Raw genomic sequence first — 20,215 nt, forward strand, 5'->3', positions numbered from 1 at the left:
ACAAATTATCAGTTGGCATGCACATAGACACTTGCAAAAAGCTAACAAAACTAATACTGAAGTAATACTGTATTTAACCCACCATAGACAGTAATATTGTATCTCTTGTATGAGATGCCTCTATTGATGACAGTTATTTTATAAAGAGTGTTAGATTCTGATGTTTCTGATGCTGAGAGATCCAATCTGAATGTCTATAAGCAGTCTGTCTCTAGTTATCTCATTAGTATAATATATAAAGAGAATATGATTAAAGATTTCAGCTATACGAGTCTCTTGAAGTACAAACATCCACAGTATCTGATCGTCTCTCTGTATTTCAGTAAGATCAGTGTGTAGAGTGACAGAATCTCCCTCCATCACTGACACTGAATTCAATCCATCTGTCAATTTAACACACCACATTTACTGATAAAAAGTGCAAAACTATTAAAAAAATCATTTCTTAGTCACTCACCACAGAGGAAGAACCGCACACAGCACACAGACGAGAGCAACACATTCTGACACTTAATAAAACACATTTATTAAACGAACGCATTCAAACTTTAAGATGATCTTTCACACACTGCTGTTGACGTTATGAGGTTCATTTGTGGATGCACAAAGAAAACCAACATTTTCCACACACACACACACACACACACACACACACACACACACACACACACACACATGCACAAAGACACATATGAACACACAAACACACACACACACACAACACACACACACACACACACACACACACACACACACACACACACACACACACACACATGCACAAAGACACATATGAACACACAAACACACTTCTTTCTTGTACTTTAGTTGTTCATCTGCTCACCACAATAAACCACATGCATTCAGTTCAGACCCCCAATTTACTGACCTCAATAACAGCAGCTCTGACGCAAGAAAACTGATCAGAGTTTATATGCATGTGTATTTATTAATTCAGTTTAATGTAATGACACAGAAGACTTGAATTATATTTCACCTGCACTAATTTAATTCAGTTTAATTTTTTTTATTATTTCAAACACTTTTTAAAAGTAGAACATTTTCAGTTTTTGTTTTTATATTCATGCTTTTTCTTCGTTTTTAGATTTGACCATTTTTGTTCAACCAATTCTAACTATTGAGGTAAAAAAAAAATATATATATATATATATATATATTTACAGTTCAGTTATTAAACATATTTTTCAAGCAGTTCATTTAGCCTAAACTGTGATTATATTCTCTTTTTCCAACACTAATAATGATGCAGAACAGCTGCTGTGTTGAGTTTCATTGTGTTGTGTGTTGATACGTCACAGCATTCACAGTTCTGTTCACATCCTCATATGATTTCTATTAGAGAAAAAGAGAATCATTAAAATCAATATAAACTGATCAAGCAAACAGAAATCATTTCAGATATTACAAATCTGTTGTTAAAAACTAAACCATGCAGTCTTATAACTGCACATTGAACCACTTAATCAGACACTATCATGAGTAATTAATCACTGACCTGTGACAGATCTGTCATCTGAAGACTGTAATAGATGATCTGTGTGTATTCTGTCACTTTGATTGTCTGATCTACAGACACAAACACATGTGAGTCAGTGTGAGGAGATTTTCAGTGTGTAATTAACATCGATTACACAAATATCACTGATCTGATCAGCAATTATTATGAAATAATTAAAAAAGGGAAAACAATAATAAGACTAATAAACCTTTTGCCACTTTTTTATGCCATTTTTTGGTCACACTTTCTTCTTGCTGTATCAGTTACAGATAATACTTGCCTTCCTGTCCTTGTTTTCTACATTTCCTGCAGCCACAGCATATCACACATGTCGAGATGAACACTGGGACTACAGCAGCTAAAGTCAGCAGTATAAGATATGAGAGACGTAAAAATCCTGTAATGCACCAAGAGATAAAAAGTGTCCCAATGTGACTTCACCCAGAAACAACACCTGAAAAATATGAATTACAGTTCAAGTCCAAGTTAAATGTTGAAAATGTTGCAGTAGAATAATCATACCTGAACACGTCTGACAGACTTCAGTAATGTTGAGATGTTTAGTCTGGTTTCTGATGGGATTGTTGATCACACAGCTGTAGATGTTGTTCTCCTGATATTCCACCTCCAGAAGTAGAGAGAGACTGCTGTTGAGATCAGACACACTGATGGAGGAGAATAAACTGTTTCCTTTGTACCAGGAGAGAGTCACCTGTGTCACATTCACCACTGAACACACCAACACACATTTAGAGAGTGACGATCTCTCTGATGATGATGATGAACAGACTGAAGAGTTATTGGTAATGGCAGGAACAGGAAGAGGAGCTGGAAAACATGAGAAGAAAGCATACTGCCATTAGCACTAGTGAGTCCTTGGGGAGTTTTGAACCTCCAAATCAGTTTGTTCATGAGCTTGTAATCACTGAATAATAAACTGAATAGTTAAAACTGGTAAAAGATCCATAATATGTTGTGTACAACAGGCTAAAATTAAACTCAATCCACCAGTCTGTGGTGTTTTTACAGTGTGGCCAGCTGAGGGAGCCATAACAATTCAATAATTCAGCTTCTGAATAAACACTATTGAACAAACTGATCACAAACTGAAAGCTTAATGACCAAACACACAGTCTACTCACTAGGCTTTATTCCAGCCCACCGCACACTAAGTGTAGACATGAAATGAAATCAATAAACACTAATGACATGTATAACATGACTTCTTCAGTTTACTCACAATACACAGTAACACTGAATCTTTTGACTGAAGTTCCTGCACTGTTGATGATCTCAAGCTGATAAAGTCCAGAGTGTGTGATTCTGATGTTCTTGAGGGTGAGAGATCCAGTCTGATTGTTCAGTTGCAGTTTATCTCTGAATATCTCATCATTACTGACCCATATAAAATTTATTTGGTCCCTTTTAATGATTTCAGCTATTCGAGCATTTCGAGGTCCAAACTTCCAAAGTATGTGATCATCTTTTGGTAATTCAGTAACATTTGACTGTAGAGTGACAGAATCTCCCTCCAATACTGTCTTCAATTCATCTGAATTATCACTCAAAACATCTAAAAACAGAGAGAGATTTCAGAAATAAAACACCAAAGCCTGTTTATCCCCAGTTACATTGACAATAACAAATTACACTAACCATGTCAAATTTAGCTTAGCTGAAAAAGCCAAATGAATAAAGAAACTCTAAATATGATCTTTTTGTTGTTTATCAGATATATGATTAGTTTAAGTCATAAATAATATTTTGCAATGTAAAGTGTTTAAAAAAATACAAAATAAAAAAAAACACACTCAGAGAAATAAAATGAACCTCACTTACAATTTGTGATGAACATACACAGACAGAAGAAAGCACTATTTGACATCATACTGTTCTTCAAAAGTTTGAAAACGTCAAACTCCATCTGACACAGTACTGAACAACAGAAATTCAAGAAATAATCCTTCTATACAGTCCGCTCTCTCAAAATCTCAAACTAAAATGTTGGCAGGATCAGTAAAAACTGAACAACAGCAGAAAACAATCCTTATTATTGAGCCCTGAACACATAAAAAACACAAAACATCCTGGTCACAAACATACACACCTGCCTCAAACATCTCTCGTCAAATCATGAGTTTGAGTTCAGACTCAATACTCTAAACTGAACTAAATAAAGAAGACCACAGCATGTTGCACTTTGACTCAGAAACCGAGTAGGTGGTGTGTCAAAGTGCATGAAGGTCCTGGTGTGGATTCTGCAATGTGTTATTAATTATTTTCAATATTAAAAGCGTGCTTGATCTCATTGGTGCATAAATATTTACTGCAGTCAACATACAGTACCTTTCATTTTTCATTATGCAAGTACCTGCTTGGACTGAAGCATTCGTTTACTTCATTGTTTCCATAGTGTTTTTTTTTTTGTTGTTTTTTTTATAAATCATTTGAGTCAATGAGGCCATGCACACCCCCTCCATTTGTCTAGCGCAAACCCCCACCACCACCTCAACCCAAAATCCATTGAATATGAAATATATGCATAGTACAACACAGAAATTATATTGACTTAGACTAGCTTACCATGTTCAGAGTAACAGCTGGGCCTATTTCAGAGAGCACATCATGCCAATCTGTGGTTGAATGCCAGACGCAGCTACAGTACCTTTAAATCATCCTTCACTGTCAATAAACAAGAGTAGAAAAGTATAATGAGGCTAAAGCCCCCTAGGGTAAAAGTCACTTTTTCTTTCTCCCAAAACACTATGGCGCTTTCTTAAACACTCGTTTGTCACTATGCACTGCACAATATTCGGTTTGTCGACTGTTTGGCTGCATGGTTTGTCGACTGTTTGGCTGCATGGTTTGTCGACTGTTTGGCTGCATGGTATGTCGACAGTTTGGCTGCATGGTTTGTCGACTGTTTGGCTGCATGGTATGTCGACTGTTTGGCTGCATGGTATGTCGACTGTTTGACTGCATGGTTTGTCGACCGTTTGGCTGCATGGTATGACGGCTGTTTGGCTGCATGGTTTGTCGACCGTTTGGCTGCATGGTATGACGGCTGTTTGACTGCATGGTTTGTCGACCGTTTGGCTGCATGGTATGACGGCTGTTTGGCTGCATGGTTTGTCGACTGTTTGGCTGCATGGTATGTCGACTGTTTGACTGCATGGTTTGTCGACTGTTTGGCTGCATGGAATGACGGCTGTTTGGCTGCATGGTTTGTCGACTGTTTGGCTGCATGGTTTGTCAACTGCTTGGCTGCATGGTATGACAGCTGTTTGGCTGCATGGTTTGTCGACTGTTTGGCTGCATGGTTTGTCAACTGTTTGGCTGCATGGTTTGTCGACTGTTTGGCTGCATGGTTTGTCGACTGTTTGGCTGCATGGTTTGTCGACTGTTTGGCTGCATGGTTTGTCGACTGTTTGGCTGCATGGTTTGTCGACTGCATGGTTTGCTGCATGGTTTATCGACTGTTTGGCTGCATGGTATGACGGCTGTTTGGCTGCATGGTTTGTCAACTGTTTGGCTGCATGATATGTCGACTGTTTGGCTGCATGGTATGACGGCTGTTTGGCTGCATGGTATGATGGCTGTTTGGCTGCATGGTTTGTCGACTGTTTGGCTGCATGGTATGTCGACTGTTTGGCTGCATGGTATGACGGCTGTTTGGCTGCATGGTTTGTCGACTGTTTGGCTGCATGGTATGTCGACTGTTTGGCTGCATGGTATGTCGACTGTTTGGCTGCATGGTATGACGGCTGTTTGGCTGCATGGTTTGTCGGCTGTTTGGCTGCATGGTATGTCGACTGTTTGGCTGCATGGTATGTCGACTGTTTGGCTGCATGGTATGTCGACTGTTTGGCTGCATGGTATGACGGCTGTTTGGCTGCATGGTTTGTCGGCTGTTTGGCTGCATGGTTTGTCGACAGTTTGGCTGCATGGTTTGTCGACTGTTTGGCTGCATGGTATGACGGCTGTTTGGCTGCATGGTTTGTCGACTGTTTGGCTGCATGGTTTGTCGACTGTTTGGCTGCATGGTATGACGGCTGTTTGGCTGCATGGTTTGTTGACTGTTTGGCTGCATGGTTTGTCGACTGTTTGGCTGCATGGTTTGTCGACTGTTTGGCTGCATGGTATGACGGCTGTTTGGCTGCATGGTTTGTCAACTGTTTGGCTGCATGATATGTCGACTGTTTGGCTGCATGGTATGACGGCTGTTTGGCTGCATGGTATGATGGCTGTTTGGCTGCATGGTTTGTCGACTGTTTGGCTGCATGGTATGTCGACTGTTTGGCTGCATGGTATGACGGCTGTTTGGCTGCATGGTTTGTCGACTGTTTGGCTGCATGGTATGTCGACTGTTTGGCTGCATGGTATGACGGCTGTTTGGCTGCATGGTTTGTCGGCTGTTTGGCTGCATGGTATGTCGACTGTTTGGCTGCATGGTATGTCGACTGTTTGGCTGCATGGTATGTCGACTGTTTGGCTGCATGGTATGTCAACTGTTTGGCTGCATGGTATGACGGCTGTTTGGCTGCATGGTTTGTCGGCTGTTTGGCTGCATGGTTTGTCGACAGTTTGGCTGCATGGTTTGTCGACTGTTTGGCTGCATGGTATGACGGCTGTTTGGCTGCATGGTTTGTCGACTGTTTGGCTGCATGGTATGTTGACTGTTTGGCTGCATGGTATGTCGATTGTTTGGCTGCATGGTATGTTGACTGTTTGGCTGCATGGTATGTCGATTGTTTGGCTGCATGGTATGACGGCTGTTTGGCTGCATGGTTTGTTGACTGTTTGGCTGCATGATTTATCAACTGTTTGGCTGCATGGTATGTCGACTGTTTGGATGCATGGTATGATGGCTGTTTGGCTGCATGGTTTATCGACTGTTTGGCTGCATGGTTTATCGACTGTTTGGCTGCATGGTTGTTTTGACATCTACCAGTGCATCTGATGGAAATATTATAGTTTCACAGGTCTTAAACAATCAATTGCAAGCACCTTAGATCATACACAGTGTGGACATGGTTCATTATGTGGCATGATGCACCTGAAACCCTATTTTATGAAATGTTTGTCATACTTTTGCCATTTTGTACAGTCCTTTAAGCTTCATTTGTGAGTATGACTACAATGCTAGTCGTGTTTTGTTTGTGAACAAATCGTTTTTGTTCACTTCCATTATTTTGGTTATGAACAACTCTGTGTTTTTTAAATGAATCAGTTGATTCAATGACTCACTCGTAACACATAAAAGATGCTCATTAGTTGCCACCTACTGCTGCAAATGATGACTAAATTATTAACTTTGGTAAAGGACTCAAAAAACTCGATTCACTGAGATTAATCAAAATTCCCAACACCCAGTGGCAGTTCTAGAGGGCCCCTACAAGGACTTTGTGAACAACAGGCACAGACAGGAAAAATCTGACTTAAACTGATAAACACACACACACACACACACACACACACATATACCTGTATATTAAATCCTGTCAACATCCATACAAGACAATTGATTAGAAGCTCCTCACCTGTACTAGATTTCAATTGTTGTCAAGAGCTCCCTCTTGTGTACACCTTGTAAACTCACCACTATATGCACATGTTAAATGCTCTAATAATTCTGGTTAAAACTAGACCAGCTGAAGATCAGAGTTTACACAAATACAAATGTAATTAAAAGCAGACCCGTGAACTATCAACTACAGCGATCACACTTTGCAATAATACAAATAAGTTCACAGAATAACAGTGGGCTACCAGTCAAGAAGTTTTGTAGCTGTACATTATCTCCAATAAAAGCACCAACCAGCTGCACAGATGAATCTGCAAATCCTTGTTACAAGCCTCCAGTTTAGATGAATATTGTCTGCTAACAGTCAATAAGTGTCATATCAATCATGTATGACTTTCTTTCTTCTGCAGAACACAAATGAAGATTTTTAGAAGAATATTTCAGCTCTGTTGGTCCATACAATGCAAGTAAATGGGGTCTGAAACTTTTAAGCTCTAAAAGCACATAAAGACAGCATAAAAGTAATCCATACAACTCCAGTGGTTTAATCCATGTCTTCTGAAGTGATTTAATCTGTTTTAGGTGAGAACCGACCAAAATGAAAAACTCCCTTTTCACTGCACATCTTGAACTTGCAGTCTACAGGAATGATCATGATTTCTAGCTCGATTACACTTACTAGTCACAGTGTGCTAGATGGCGCTGGGAAATATAATCGAGCTTAAAATCATGATTGCCAAGGAGACTGCTGATGTCAAGATTTACAGTAAAAAGGGACATAAATATTGATCTGTTTCTCACCCACACCTATCATATCGCTTCTAAAGACATTGATTTCACCACTGGAGTTGTTTACTTTTATGCTGCCTTTATGTGCTTTTTATAGCTTCAAAGTTTTGGCCCCTATTGACTTGCATTGTGAGGACCAACAGAGCTGAAATATTCTTCTAAAAGCTTCATTTGTGCTCAGAAATAAAGTCATATACATCTGGGATGGCATGAGGATGATTAAATTTTTAGAGAGCTTTTTGGGGTGAACTATCCCTTTAATTGTTTACTCCCCAAAGTTTAGTTTAGTAATTATTTATAATCATTTAATGAAATACATATGGATACAATGTGGAACAAGCTTAAATGTCTTTTGTCACCTGTAGTGTGGAGGAGGGTGGGGTGGGGCCGGAATGATGCACACCCTGACCCCAATCAGCCTGATGAGGCGAGCAAGGGATAAAAGCGACCGGAGATGGCAGTTCGAGAGAGAGAGAGAGAGTTACGGGCAGCTGCACTGCATGTTTGTTTGTTATTTGGATTTTGCTTTAAATTCACTATTAAATTATGAGTTACACCTTCAAGCCGGTTCTCGCCTCCTCCTTTCCCTTTTTACCCCGTTACATCACTTTACTCGTATTCGTCCTATATTATCAAATTTGCAATATTTACAATCCACATTAAACATGAAAACACCACTAGATAGAGGTAACACAAGACTGCCCAGAGAAGCGTAATGATGTTAGACTTTTTAAATTACACCAGTAAACCTTCAGCTTTGGCAGCCATAAAAATTATATAATTATAAAATAAACATCACGTGATGATAATGAATATTATGGTGAATTTATAATCATTATATTTTAAAAGATTAATAAATGCTACTAAACATCCACACTGTCAAGAATCAACCGTTAAAAAAGAGCTGGAGCAAAATATTGAAATAATTCACATTCCAAAAATATATTCTGATATAAAAATATAATCTGAATACGATCAGTAATCTGAACATGAATTTAAAGAACTAACTGGATTACAGATTATTCACATTAAATAGCATCTTAAAAAAAGAAAGACATTTTAAAGCCTGCGTGTGCACATCCAAATGTGATTGCTTGAAAATATATCAAAACAGATCCAAAAAATATATTTAAATAAACATCATATAAAGGAGAAAAATGAACGGATTGGACAATAAATTAAGCAGACAAAATGCATGTGTCAGTACAGACACAAATTGAAATTTGTGAATTTCAAGTATAAGGCTACAGCCTTGCTGCAAGATGTTGAATAAGAAAAGCAACTAACCGCTCAAGATCAGTTGCATAATTGCTTAAATCCATTTACAGATCAGTTGAGGAAATAACATTACAATTAATGTACAATGTGCATTGAATGAACAATATCTGCAGCTTGGCACTACTAAATTCCAATAGTAGCTTGATACAAAAATAACAAAAATGTACACTATAAGAATACACCATCCCACCAAAAAGTAAAAACATTTTCAATTCACTAGTAGACAGTGACATGCATTAACCTTTGTGCGACCTGCGTGTTAGGTTTTTTTGATCATTTTGGCTTTGTTAATGCCAACGGCACAAATTTTGCCAAAGGTGTGTATTTTTGGGGGGAATTTTGATATTTCAACCTCAGTTCCTATAATGCATCTATAATACACTGTGTACACAAAATACACTCAGGACCTTCAGGACAAAAATGTCCCCATTTAAACCCATTAAAACTGCAATATTTGATCCCAGTGCCATTAAAGCATAAAATCATGAATTCTATGATATTATGCTTTCATTCCGGAGTCCTGGCTTCAAAATGTAACTTATTGATATTTTCCACCAGATGGCGCCATTTTTCTCATGTTTAGCCTATGGAGCAAATACAAGCTTTTCCCCTATTTTCTGTTTGCTGTATTATAGAGCACTGCAGGCCAATTGAATAAATGATGCAGCTAACATTGTGTGGGTGTGTTGGTATGAATGTCAGAGTGTGTTTTATATGTGTGTACTGAGAAATGTGTGTGTGTGTGTCCTCTAAGGTCATACAAAAAAAACAATAATGCATCAAAATCAATGTTGTTGCTAATCAGTGACATATCCAGACTGTGATAATCCCTGTGATAAAAAAAAATAAAATAAAATTCCACTTAGCATTTAGTATATGGAAAATAATTAATTTTTTGTGTGTTTTTTCATCAAAAACAACAGTGGCATTATATAAACAAACTGGCATTTAAAGGGTTAAAATCCTGAAAATGGATGAATATTTGGTAGTTATGATCAGGACTGATGTTGGTTAAAAACATTAACTCATTGAAAGTGGAAAATAATATTAATAATTATAATATTATTATGGCAGTTTTTTGACGCTGACATTTTTGTCCTCAAAGGACCTCTGAGTAACTTTTTTTATTGACACACAAGGGTTAAATTCAGTCTTATGAGAAAATGCCCATACTGAAATAGTCCAGATAAAATAATGATGCAGAAATACTTCAATGTGTTAATTTCTCAAATTTTACCTGGAGAGTCAGTACGTTAGTTTTATTGTATAGTATCTCTATCACTAAACTGGCCTATAATACCTGAAGGGCTACCGGTTAGCATTCGTATTCAAGTCAAAGGCAGTTGCAAGGTTACCCTGCCAAACCTTGAAACCCACATAGTACTGCAGAACACAGGACGAGCACCCCCTGCTGGCCGGCCAGCATCTCTTCCGGCAGCATCCTTTGTTTTGCAGGTTTCCAATCCAGGTACTAACCAGTCTCAAATCTGTTTTAGCTTCAGCGAGCACCCAGCCAAGAGCTGCGGGGTGACAGCTGCATGCATAATTAATATTTACTCAACCCTGTGCAGCTGACAGACTGTTGGATCCTCGTATTATGTCACAATTCTTGAGTACACTATGTTATCTGCTCCATCAGAATTCTGTAAAAACAGTCAATGACAGGAGATAAATAGAGAGGAAAGAACAATTTTGACACTACAACTACAATAACAGTGTTAATGCCACAGATGCACACATTACATATTAAAGCCAACAGACTTTAGTGGACATGCAATAAATCAGGTAAGCAGCAACAAATAAATAATGCATTCTCAACTGGCATCCACTGAAACAGAGCACACAACTTAGGACACATTTCACTGGTAAATGTCCTATAATACACGGCCACTGAGTTTAGAAACATTCCTATAAACATAGGAGGAGGTGACAGGTAGTTGTTGTATTTCTCAGCACCAATAAAACCTCAGCAGTGATTTTAGCCTGTCACTGAGATGATCTACTGTAAATATTAATTCATTCCTTTAATATTCATTGTCATTTTTTTCAGTTCAGTTGTGAGCATTGTCAACATTTCTTTTTCGTTATTTCAGGAAATGTTATGGATAATAACTTTATCTTAATGTTATGTTCACCATCACTGGTTCAGGTGCCGCTTGTTAATTGTAAACATGAACTGGCAAGTCCTTTCTGGGTTTCTGTCTTTATATATCAAAATCAATTTTGTCCTAAACGCCAGCTACTTCTGTACCAATTATGAATGTAGAAGTCAGAAATAAGAACTTACTGTACATTGCAAATATATCACATAAGGCTTTTGTAATTACAGTAAATGTGTGATTAAATGTGTAAAATCACGGATCACCCTGTTGAGGTTTATTGTGCGATAACCGGCTGACTGTACATTAGCCCTTACTAAATTGCCCCTGTCTCAACTCTTTTGGAGCGAGCTGTTGCAATCATCTGATTTTAAAATGAGTGAATAATTCAGTTCACAAGATAAACATCAAATAATATGTTGTAGTGCTTTCAATATGGCACAGGGAGAATATCATTTACAAATCACTCCTTTTTGTTTTTATTAGCATTTTCCATACTGTCCCAACTTTTCTTTTGGAATCGGGTTTGTACTTCCTATTTGCTGAATTATTGTAAATGATTATAAAACAGTATTATTAACAATACATAATGGTAATAGTTATAGTAATAATAAATACTGAGTGGATATTAATAATACATTTCATTGAATTCATCATCTGCTCAACAATATCACACGCAGTAATGTCATTATGAGATTTGGTAGCAAACCTTTTGTAGTTTCTCCCAAAGATTAAAATCCACTGCCACTAGGGGGAGAAATATGACAGTCGTATGTGAATGTTGGAGACAGTGAAAAGGCGGCTCAAGAGACACTTAATCAGGGCATACTGAAAGTTTGTTTTTTCTTAAAGTTTTGGAGATTTGAAATACAATGATCTTTTTTCAAAATCTACCAATAGATTATAGAATATTGTCTGTGTATGCTGTAGACCAAGAGCGTAGCCAGGAAATTACTTTTGGGTGGGCCTCAATAAAAATGGATGGGCCAAATGTTTTACCCAAAAAACATTTCTCCAAATTTTCCTTAACAACAGAAATGTGTCACATTCAAACAGATCTTTCACACTTTCAGAAAGCAGAATTTATGCATTTTTTATTATTTTTATGTATTCATTTATCCTCTTTTCTCCCCAGTTAGGGATGCCCAGTTCCCACTGCTTACTAGGTCCTTGTGGTGGCACTGTTACTCACCTCAATCCAGGTGGCGGAGGACAAGTCTCAGTTTCCTCCGCTTCTGAGACTGTCAATCCACACATCTTATCACGTGGCTTGTTGTGCATGACACCGTGGAGACTCACAGCATGTGGAGGCTCATGCTACTCTCTTCGATCCACGCACAACTTACCACACGCCCCATTGAGAGCGAGAACCACTAATAGCGACCAAGAGGAGGTTACCCCATGTGACTCTACCCTCCCTAGCAACCGGGCCAATTTGTTTGCTTAGGAGACCTGGCTGGAGTCACTCAGCACACCCTGGATTCGAACTCACAACTCCAGGGGTGGTAGCCAGTGTCAATACTCGCTGAGCTACCCAGGCCCCGAATTTATGCATTTATAACTTTTTTAGAAATATATAAGTGTCTAATAATCTCTCTATAATCTCTAATATTCTGGGTGGGCCTGGGTCCACCCTTGGCTTCGCCACTGCTGTAGACTTTCTTGAATCTTACTGGTTTCTAAGAAAAGAAAGGCGTGTTGAAGGATAATAATATTCCTTAGAAGAACAATAGGGTCTCCACACTTTCAGTGCTTGGGTCCTAAAAAATAGCCTGATTGCTCAGAATTTTGAATTACTAGACAAGTAATTGTATTACTAAAACAAGAGCAGTTCTGACAACTGGACAGTAATGTAAACACACAAAAAGCACATGTGTCAGTACAGACACAATGTGAATATGTGAATGTTATAAGGCTACAGCCTGAAAATAAATACACAATCAAATAAACAACTAAATCTTGTTGAAATACAGCAGAAATTAGAGCATTCTCTAATTAAACTGATGGTAAGACTAATAATAATTTAATAGGTTAATAATTTAGCTCTCTTTTAGTAACAACAACATTTATTTATTATTATTTTGGCATGGTTTTCATTGCTAAAATAGACAAATTTATCAGATATTTCTAATTTTCCTAAGAGGAATGAATGGGTATGGTCTCCAGAATTTTTTCCCCCCACATTAAACGATGCCCCTGCTGTGACGTATTGCAGACTGTACCTTTAATGCCCTTGGCAATGTCTTCTTTAGAACTGTGTATGCTGTCTGAACAACATGCTGAATGATGGTGATTGATGAACAAATATTATCAGAGCAGCACAAGCAGCCACAAAAGCATGCAAGCACGGATCTTAAGCTGTGTCCCAAATGACGCACTATACACGGATGAATTTCCAAAGTGTTTTGTCTTAAATGTAACACTTAAATTTCTTTTACTACACAGAAACATTCACTGTTTTGAGCTGACAGAAGTGACGTTTCAAATGCATGAGGTGTGTTGACGCTAGCTTTAGCACGTTAATCGACTTACAGTCCAAGAGTGTAAACTCACATTTGTAAACTGCTGTCTTCACAAAGGTTTCGCTAGTTACCACATTTCTCATTACTAACTATTGTTTTTTCAGGCCAGCATTTCAGCCAGATAACTCCGCCCCCTCCGCTACATGCGGCAAGCCAAGAGCGCAGCATGCAGGAAGCGTCCGTCAAGCCACACTCCTTTATTTCGGATGAAAAAGTAAATCATTGGGGTACTAGCAGAAGCACTCTTTAGTGTGAACACACTACGCACACTAATTGCATTAAAAATGGCATAAAAAAGCACAGAAGTGATTTGGGACAGAGTTTGAGTTTTTGTCTAAATAGCTGCAAATGGTGAGCTTATTATTATGGGAAGACAGACGTCACACAATGATACAACATCTTACCTCATGTTGTAGACTTTGTGGAAAGAAAGTTATCGTTGAATAATGAATCTCTTCCTCCTGAGTTTGAACTGTTTTAACAATAAAAAAAATAAAAAATATAGTTTTTTTTTCAACTTTTCATCAACAAAAAATGGTGTTTTAAAGATATTTAATAGTGAAAGCGCAAATTCCTCGCACTATGTTATGTTTGTGGTAATACTTGCCCTCTTGTTTTGATTTCCCATGTTTCTGGCTGACACATCTTCTCCAAACCAGAGCTATAAACAACAGCCCTACTATTATGGGCACTATACTCAGAAATATATGCAGACGAGCGTCTGTAATAAACCACAGAGAACAGACATTAGAGTAACTTTGACATGACAGTCTGACCTTTAAAAATGTGCTATGGATCAACAGCAGATCAAGGAATATTTCTCCATTTCACCACCAACAACAAGAGTTTCAACATGAGTCAACACTACTTTTCCTTTATTTGTTAAATATTTGAACATTTCTACAAAAGATAACCTTCTCAACAATTCTGTAGTCCTCTGCAAATAAAAACGTATAGCCTTCACTATTGTCCTACCTGAACACGTTTGACAGAGTTCATTAATGTTGAGATGTTTAGTCTGGTTTCTGATGTGATTGGACACCACACAGCTGTAGATGTTGTTCTCCTGATATTCCACCTCCAGAGGTAGAGAGAGACTGCTGTTGAGATCAGACACACTGATGGAGGAGAATAAACTGTTTCCTTTGTACCAGGAGAGAGTCACCTGTGTCACATTCACCACTGAACACACCAACACACATTTAGATGAACTTTCAGATGATGAAGAACATTGAGAAGAGTCTCTGATGATGACTGGAACGGGCAAAGTGGACGGGGCTGGAAAACATGAGAAAATTTAAAACTAGTGGGGTCCAAAATTGTTGTCACACAAGTGAAAATGCTTCTATTTGTGTTTGATTAATAATTAATTACAATATTTTCAGTACAAATTATATTATAAACATAACAATTTGACTGAAATGTTGAACAACAAACATGAATTTCAGATTTGTTTTAGTATTTGGTGTATTTGGTGGACACCATTGTATTGCTAAATGAAAATTATGAATTAATATTATAATATATTAATCCAAACCAATTAATGACAACTTCATGCATCAGTTTTCATTGAACACAGGCATCAATTTCAGAGTGGTCGGTGTTTTCTTAAGAGAAACGGGGGGAAAGTATTTCATGCTTTTTTATATATTAAAATGCTTTTTATTTTTCCAGTTTAATGTGCAGTAAACTATTACTGAGCCTATTCGATTGTTGATATCAGGAATGATTATTTGCACTAGTAACAATGTAATTACTGATTTTAAAAAAATGGATCATTTTTACAAGAAGTACATAGCTGACACCAAATATCTAAACTAGTACAAGATTAATTATAGATATCTGTAATTGTGTTTTGAATATGAGTGGATGACAGATCATTGCGTAATTCTACTAGTGAAAATTATGGCAAGCGCAATTATCTTTTAATACACCCAGCGTTACTCGTCGTAATTGCATTTTTACTAGTAAGAAATAAATTAGAGAGCTCTACAATTGTATTCTTACTATTAAAAACTCGTATTCATTAGATGCAAAACATAATTGCGATTACACCCAGTTCCCTTACCAAATCCCGCCTGAGGTAGGCTACATTTCAAATTAATGTGCGTTTTGGTTAAATTTGAGCCTGAAATATATGTACACTAATCTACAAGCTTATTTAGCAAACATATGAAATGTGTTCACATATTGTCAGAATTACTGTAACGTGAAGAAAACTCTGATATTCTTTGGTATTGAAGGTTAATGTTTAATCACTATAAATGCACTATATATTTCAATTCATCTTCATGATTCACCTTGCACCTTCTTGATTGGAAAACTTGTATGGTAATTTTATTACATGTGGTCTTCCAAAGAGTGTGCTTTTAAATTAAATATGGTTTCTGAGTCAGATATATTTCAAGACACAGAAGAATTAAGGTTAATAGGAATATATCAGTTATCAGTGCAGATTATTTCAACCAGCCGTAAAGCTAGTAGGCTATCTGACAAGACAACAGTGGAAACAGGTGTTGCGTCATTCTCCAACTGAGAAATGGAAGCGTTATCGGTAATGACAGCAGTCAGAAGAAAAGTTCAATCGGTCAAACGTAATTTTCTACGAGACAACTTACTTTTCATGATTTGAGGGTGCTTGACTCATTGCTTATCAACGTACAAAGAATAAGCCAAGATGATCCTGATAAATACAGAGAACTTTCTGATAGTTAATGCCTGCTGCTCTCCCTCTTCACCCTGTATCTCTTTCATTTTGATAATGCGCGCCAGAATTTCCCGCCTGCCAATTAATACAAGCCAGATCATACTGTATGAATATGTATGAGGTGAGATTACCATAATGAGATGGCGCTGAATAGAGAGCTCTACAATACTATTCTTACTAGTAAGTATCGCTATTGTAGAGCCCTGTAATTCAAATTCTTACTGGTAACAATTGAATTATAGAGCTCTCTAATTCAATTGTAGAGCTCTGTAATTGATAATCTTACTAGTAAGAATTATATTTTAGAGCTCTCTAATTTATTTATTATTAGTAAAAATGCAATTACAACGAGTAATGCTGGGAACATTAAAAGATAATTTGGCTTTCCATAGAAATTGCAGTTACAGATGTCAAGAATTACGGCTTTTACAAGTTTTTCCATTTTTACCATTTGTTTTCTATCACGAATGTGTTTCTGTGAGTGATGACGTCATTTTTATTCAAATAATTCGCCTTTATACTAGTGCAAATGTACTTACTGATATAAAAAAATAACACTTTCACTTGTAGTAATTCCATACCTGATTAAATGTCAGTTCGGCTTGCCATATCGTGCTCTTAGAGTGTGTGGAACAGGCTATTTAATTAAATCGCAGCCCTTTGTGTTCATAATCGAGGCAAAAAGAGCATTGTTGTCCAACTGCAACTCATGCTAAACAATTTTGCATATCCCTACATGGCACTTAATGACTTATTCAGTTTACTCACCACAGATGATTCTGAAGCTTTTGTAAAATACTCGTCCATTGTTGACAGCTAGTTTATAAAGTCCTGAGTGTGTGATTCTGATGTTCCTGATGGTGAGAGATCCAGTCTGATTGTTCAGCTGTAAACTGTCTTTGAATCTTCCATCATAGTCGTATGTACGGATCAAATCTGCCCTTTTTATTATCTCAGCTATAACATTATTTGGATTCTCAGATCCAAACCTCCACAGTATGTGATCATCTCTCTTTATTTCAGTAAGATCAGTGTATAAAGTGACCGAATCTCCCTCCATCACTGACACTGACTTCACTTCATCTGTATCAACACCAAACACACCTGAAAAACAATGAGAAGTATTCTAGTCCCCCATCAAATACACAGACTTTAGTTCAACAGACCAGTAAAACAAAGAGAAAATGCAAAGATAAACATTTTGATGGATTAAAAAAACTACTGTTAAATAATCATAAATGTATGTTCTTGACATTTAAGGGAGTAGAAGTTTCCATAATGAAAAACATTCAATACAAATACAATTAGAAGATGTTTGCTAGTTATTTGATTATTTTCTTTAGACCTTTTAACTCACTAAAACACAAAAGGATAAATTGTTCTATAAATTGCATAAAGATATGTATGTACAGTACCTTTGGTGACCAGCAAACAGAGATTAATCAAAATTGTACAATGAATCATATTCTTTACCATATCGACCAAGACTTCAATAATTATAAATAAAAATTTTTTAAAAAATCACACTTTAGCCAGAACATCAATTTTTAGATGTAAGGTAATGCTTTATATTTCCAATTTAAAAAAATAAAATAATAAAAAATAATCCTGTAAATGTTGCTCATGAGAGTAAATTGATTTGAGAGCGTTGACTTGGTTTGAAGGTCTCTCTCTGAAGCTAAGTCAAGTCTCTCTCTCTCTCTCTCTCTCTCTCTCTCTCTCTCTCTCTCTCTCTCTCTCTCTCTCTCTCTCTCTCTCTTTCTCTCTCTCTCTCTCTCTCCCTCTGTTTCATGTGACCCACACATCATCAATGTATAAGCATAAATTAATCCTATAATGCTCCTATCATCCTATCTGATGGAAATCTTACACAAATGAACACAGTTATGAGTAAGAAAAGTTTGGGGTTTTATAAGGCTTAGATAGCATGGGTCCAAACATATATCAAAACAGTTTTACTCCCATTCTGTGTTAAAACCAAGGAACTGAACAGCATGGAAACACGTGTAGTTCAAATACTGAATATCTTGCTTGTTGCCTCGCTCTTCCAGTTTTACCAGAAAGTAAAATGCTTTACCAGGATTTTTCCAGAGCAACTCTACTTGGATTTTTTTTTCTTCCAGAAAATACTTGAGAGAGAAACTTTATTTTGTGTTCTAACTTGATTCAGTGGTAAGCGAGAGTTTTATCCATTTCTTGTGGTGTTGGAACATGTTTTCAGCTCATGAAAAGAGAAAGGAGTCTAATTCTTGAGTCAATAATCATGAATGTGTTTTTACACGCCCCCTGCATGAACACTGAAGCTGACAGAGCGTTTAACGGAAAGGAATGATGTGTCTTGAGGGTGTAAACAGCCAGAGACTGTTTAGCCCGAAACTGAGCACTTGATGGTGAAAATGGGAACATCCAATATGAGGGATCCTCATATAAGTCCTGCCTTAAATGTAAAAGAGCCAATCACCTTTTTGATACAGGCCATGCACTTTAGCTGGACCGGCCAGAAAAATAGCCAACAGACTCTCAAGGCGAAATCGTCAGGATTCGTACGACTTTTCTAAATTTGGCTAATTCGTATGGTATCGTGCGACTGCACTCGTCTGAATTCCTACGACTTTCACTACAGCCAATGACGTCTCTGGACATCGTTTCCATCTAATACACGACAATTACTTGCTTCTGTCACACACAACAGCTTCCTATCATGTTTACACACTCTACTGATTGGTTAAGTTTAGATAAGGGGTTTGTGTAAGGGCATAATATTAATAAGTATGTCCTTAACGCCTCGTGCACGAAACTCGGACATACTTCCGCATTGGACATACGGGAATTTGCACGTGATGAAGTCGTATGAGTTTATGTGAACAAAATCGTGCGAGACCATACGAAATAGCCAACTGGTAAATTATGTACGAATTTTCATGAGATCGGGTCAAAAATAGCTTCGTTTTTTGATGATCTGAGGTAAAGAAGCGCAATTTCGAATTTATTTACGAGTCATCTTTGCTCATAGAACCACAAAACTCACACCTGAGCTGCAAATGCCATATTTTTGTGCTGTATGCTGTGTGAAATGTCCAAAGCCAGGGGCTAAATGACAGATTTCCTTCTTTGTGGTCTGCAAGTTCACTCTCAATCTCATCTTTGTTTAATGTAGGGTTTGATCAGCAGCAGTGGTGGTGGTGTAGTGGACTAAAGCACTGAACTGGTAAGTCGAAGGTTGTTGGTTCAATCCCCACAGCCACCACCATTGTGTCCTTAAGCAAGGCACTTAACTCCAGGTTGCTCCAGGGGGATTGTCCCTATAATAAGGGCACTGTAAGTTGCTTTGGATAAAAGTGTCAGCCAAATGCATAAATGTAAATCTGTATAATGCATCCATTTAATTTAATAAAAAAAATCCCCCTGTTTCACATCTGACCTGGATATCTTTGTTTTTAAATCTGTGAAGAATTCACATGAATGAATTTTCCAGTAAAGCTATTTACTTAGGTCAGGCCGAGGGTCAAGTGAGTAAAAACAGCTCTCCACCCACCATACCACCCACCCACATGCAATTGCTTAACACATCCTGCACACTCACATTCAGACTAACTGTATGCATGTATGGATGTGTATGTGTTTGAGTGTGGTTCTACACAGTATACATAAATATACTGCATATATATATAAATATAGATCTATATACATTATATGCAGTATATTTATATTGTAAAAACACCACACAAGTATCAAGTTCATTTGGCTCTCTGCATACCAAAAAAAAAAAAAAAAAAA

At 37.4% G+C, this 20,215-nt stretch overlaps 3 protein-coding genes across 4 annotated transcripts in view; all 3 read right to left on the reverse strand.

Annotated features, from left to right (window-relative positions):
- LOC127438848 (uncharacterized) overlaps positions 1–18,209 on the reverse strand; it is a 55,458-nt gene extending 37,249 nt beyond the window's left edge. Inside the window, exons 1-3 of the mRNA XM_051694758.1 lie at positions 17,854–18,209; positions 17,207–17,542; positions 14,810–15,009 (exon numbers count right to left, since the gene is read on the reverse strand). Coding sequence (XP_051550718.1) covers positions 14,810–15,009; positions 17,207–17,542; positions 17,854–17,914 — 597 coding nt within the window. The 5' untranslated portion in view covers positions 17,915–18,209. The remainder of the gene's footprint in view (positions 1–14,809; positions 15,010–17,206; positions 17,543–17,853) is intronic.
- The window catches only part of LOC127438826 (natural killer cell receptor 2B4-like), a 162,529-nt gene that overhangs the window by 130,957 nt on the left and 11,357 nt on the right, over positions 1–20,215 (reverse strand). The window lies entirely within an intron of this gene.
- Positions 868–4,064, reverse strand: LOC127438832 (natural killer cell receptor 2B4-like). Of its 2 annotated transcripts, none has more exons than XM_051694725.1 (6): positions 3,359–4,064; positions 2,760–3,092; positions 2,042–2,347; positions 1,800–1,877; positions 1,517–1,587; positions 868–1,353 (listed from the first exon to the last, which is right to left on the reverse strand). In XM_051694725.1, exons 1-6 carry the CDS (start codon positions 3,441–3,443, stop codon positions 1,291–1,293), a joined length of 936 nt encoding a protein of 311 aa, XP_051550685.1. In that variant the 5' UTR covers positions 3,444–4,064; the 3' UTR covers positions 868–1,290. The 2 variants fall into 2 exon arrangements, with proteins under 2 accessions (XP_051550685.1, XP_051550684.1); XM_051694724.1 differs by having other exon boundaries at positions 1,800–1,916; positions 3,359–4,060.

The sequence above is a fragment of the Myxocyprinus asiaticus genome, chromosome 50 (assembly GCF_019703515.2).
Source record: "Myxocyprinus asiaticus isolate MX2 ecotype Aquarium Trade chromosome 50, UBuf_Myxa_2, whole genome shotgun sequence".
NCBI classification, from domain to species: domain Eukaryota; kingdom Metazoa; phylum Chordata; class Actinopteri; order Cypriniformes; family Catostomidae; genus Myxocyprinus; species Myxocyprinus asiaticus.

What these genes read in the sequence shown, in the direction of transcription:
- LOC127438832 (XM_051694724.1), bottom strand. Translation starts at nt 3,443, where the DNA reads ATGGAGTTTGACGTTTTCAAACTTTTGAAGAACAGTATGATGTCAAAT. An exon ending in ATTCAGTGTTACTGTGTATT is followed by an intron (nt 2,348 to 2,759) that starts GTGAGTAAACTG and finishes CATGTTTTCCAG; the next exon opens with CTCCTCTTCCTGTTCCTGCC. An exon ending in AGATGACAGATCTGTCACAG is followed by an intron (nt 1,354 to 1,516) that starts GTCAGTGATTAA and finishes TTTCTCTAATAG; the next exon opens with AAATCATATGAGGATGTGAA.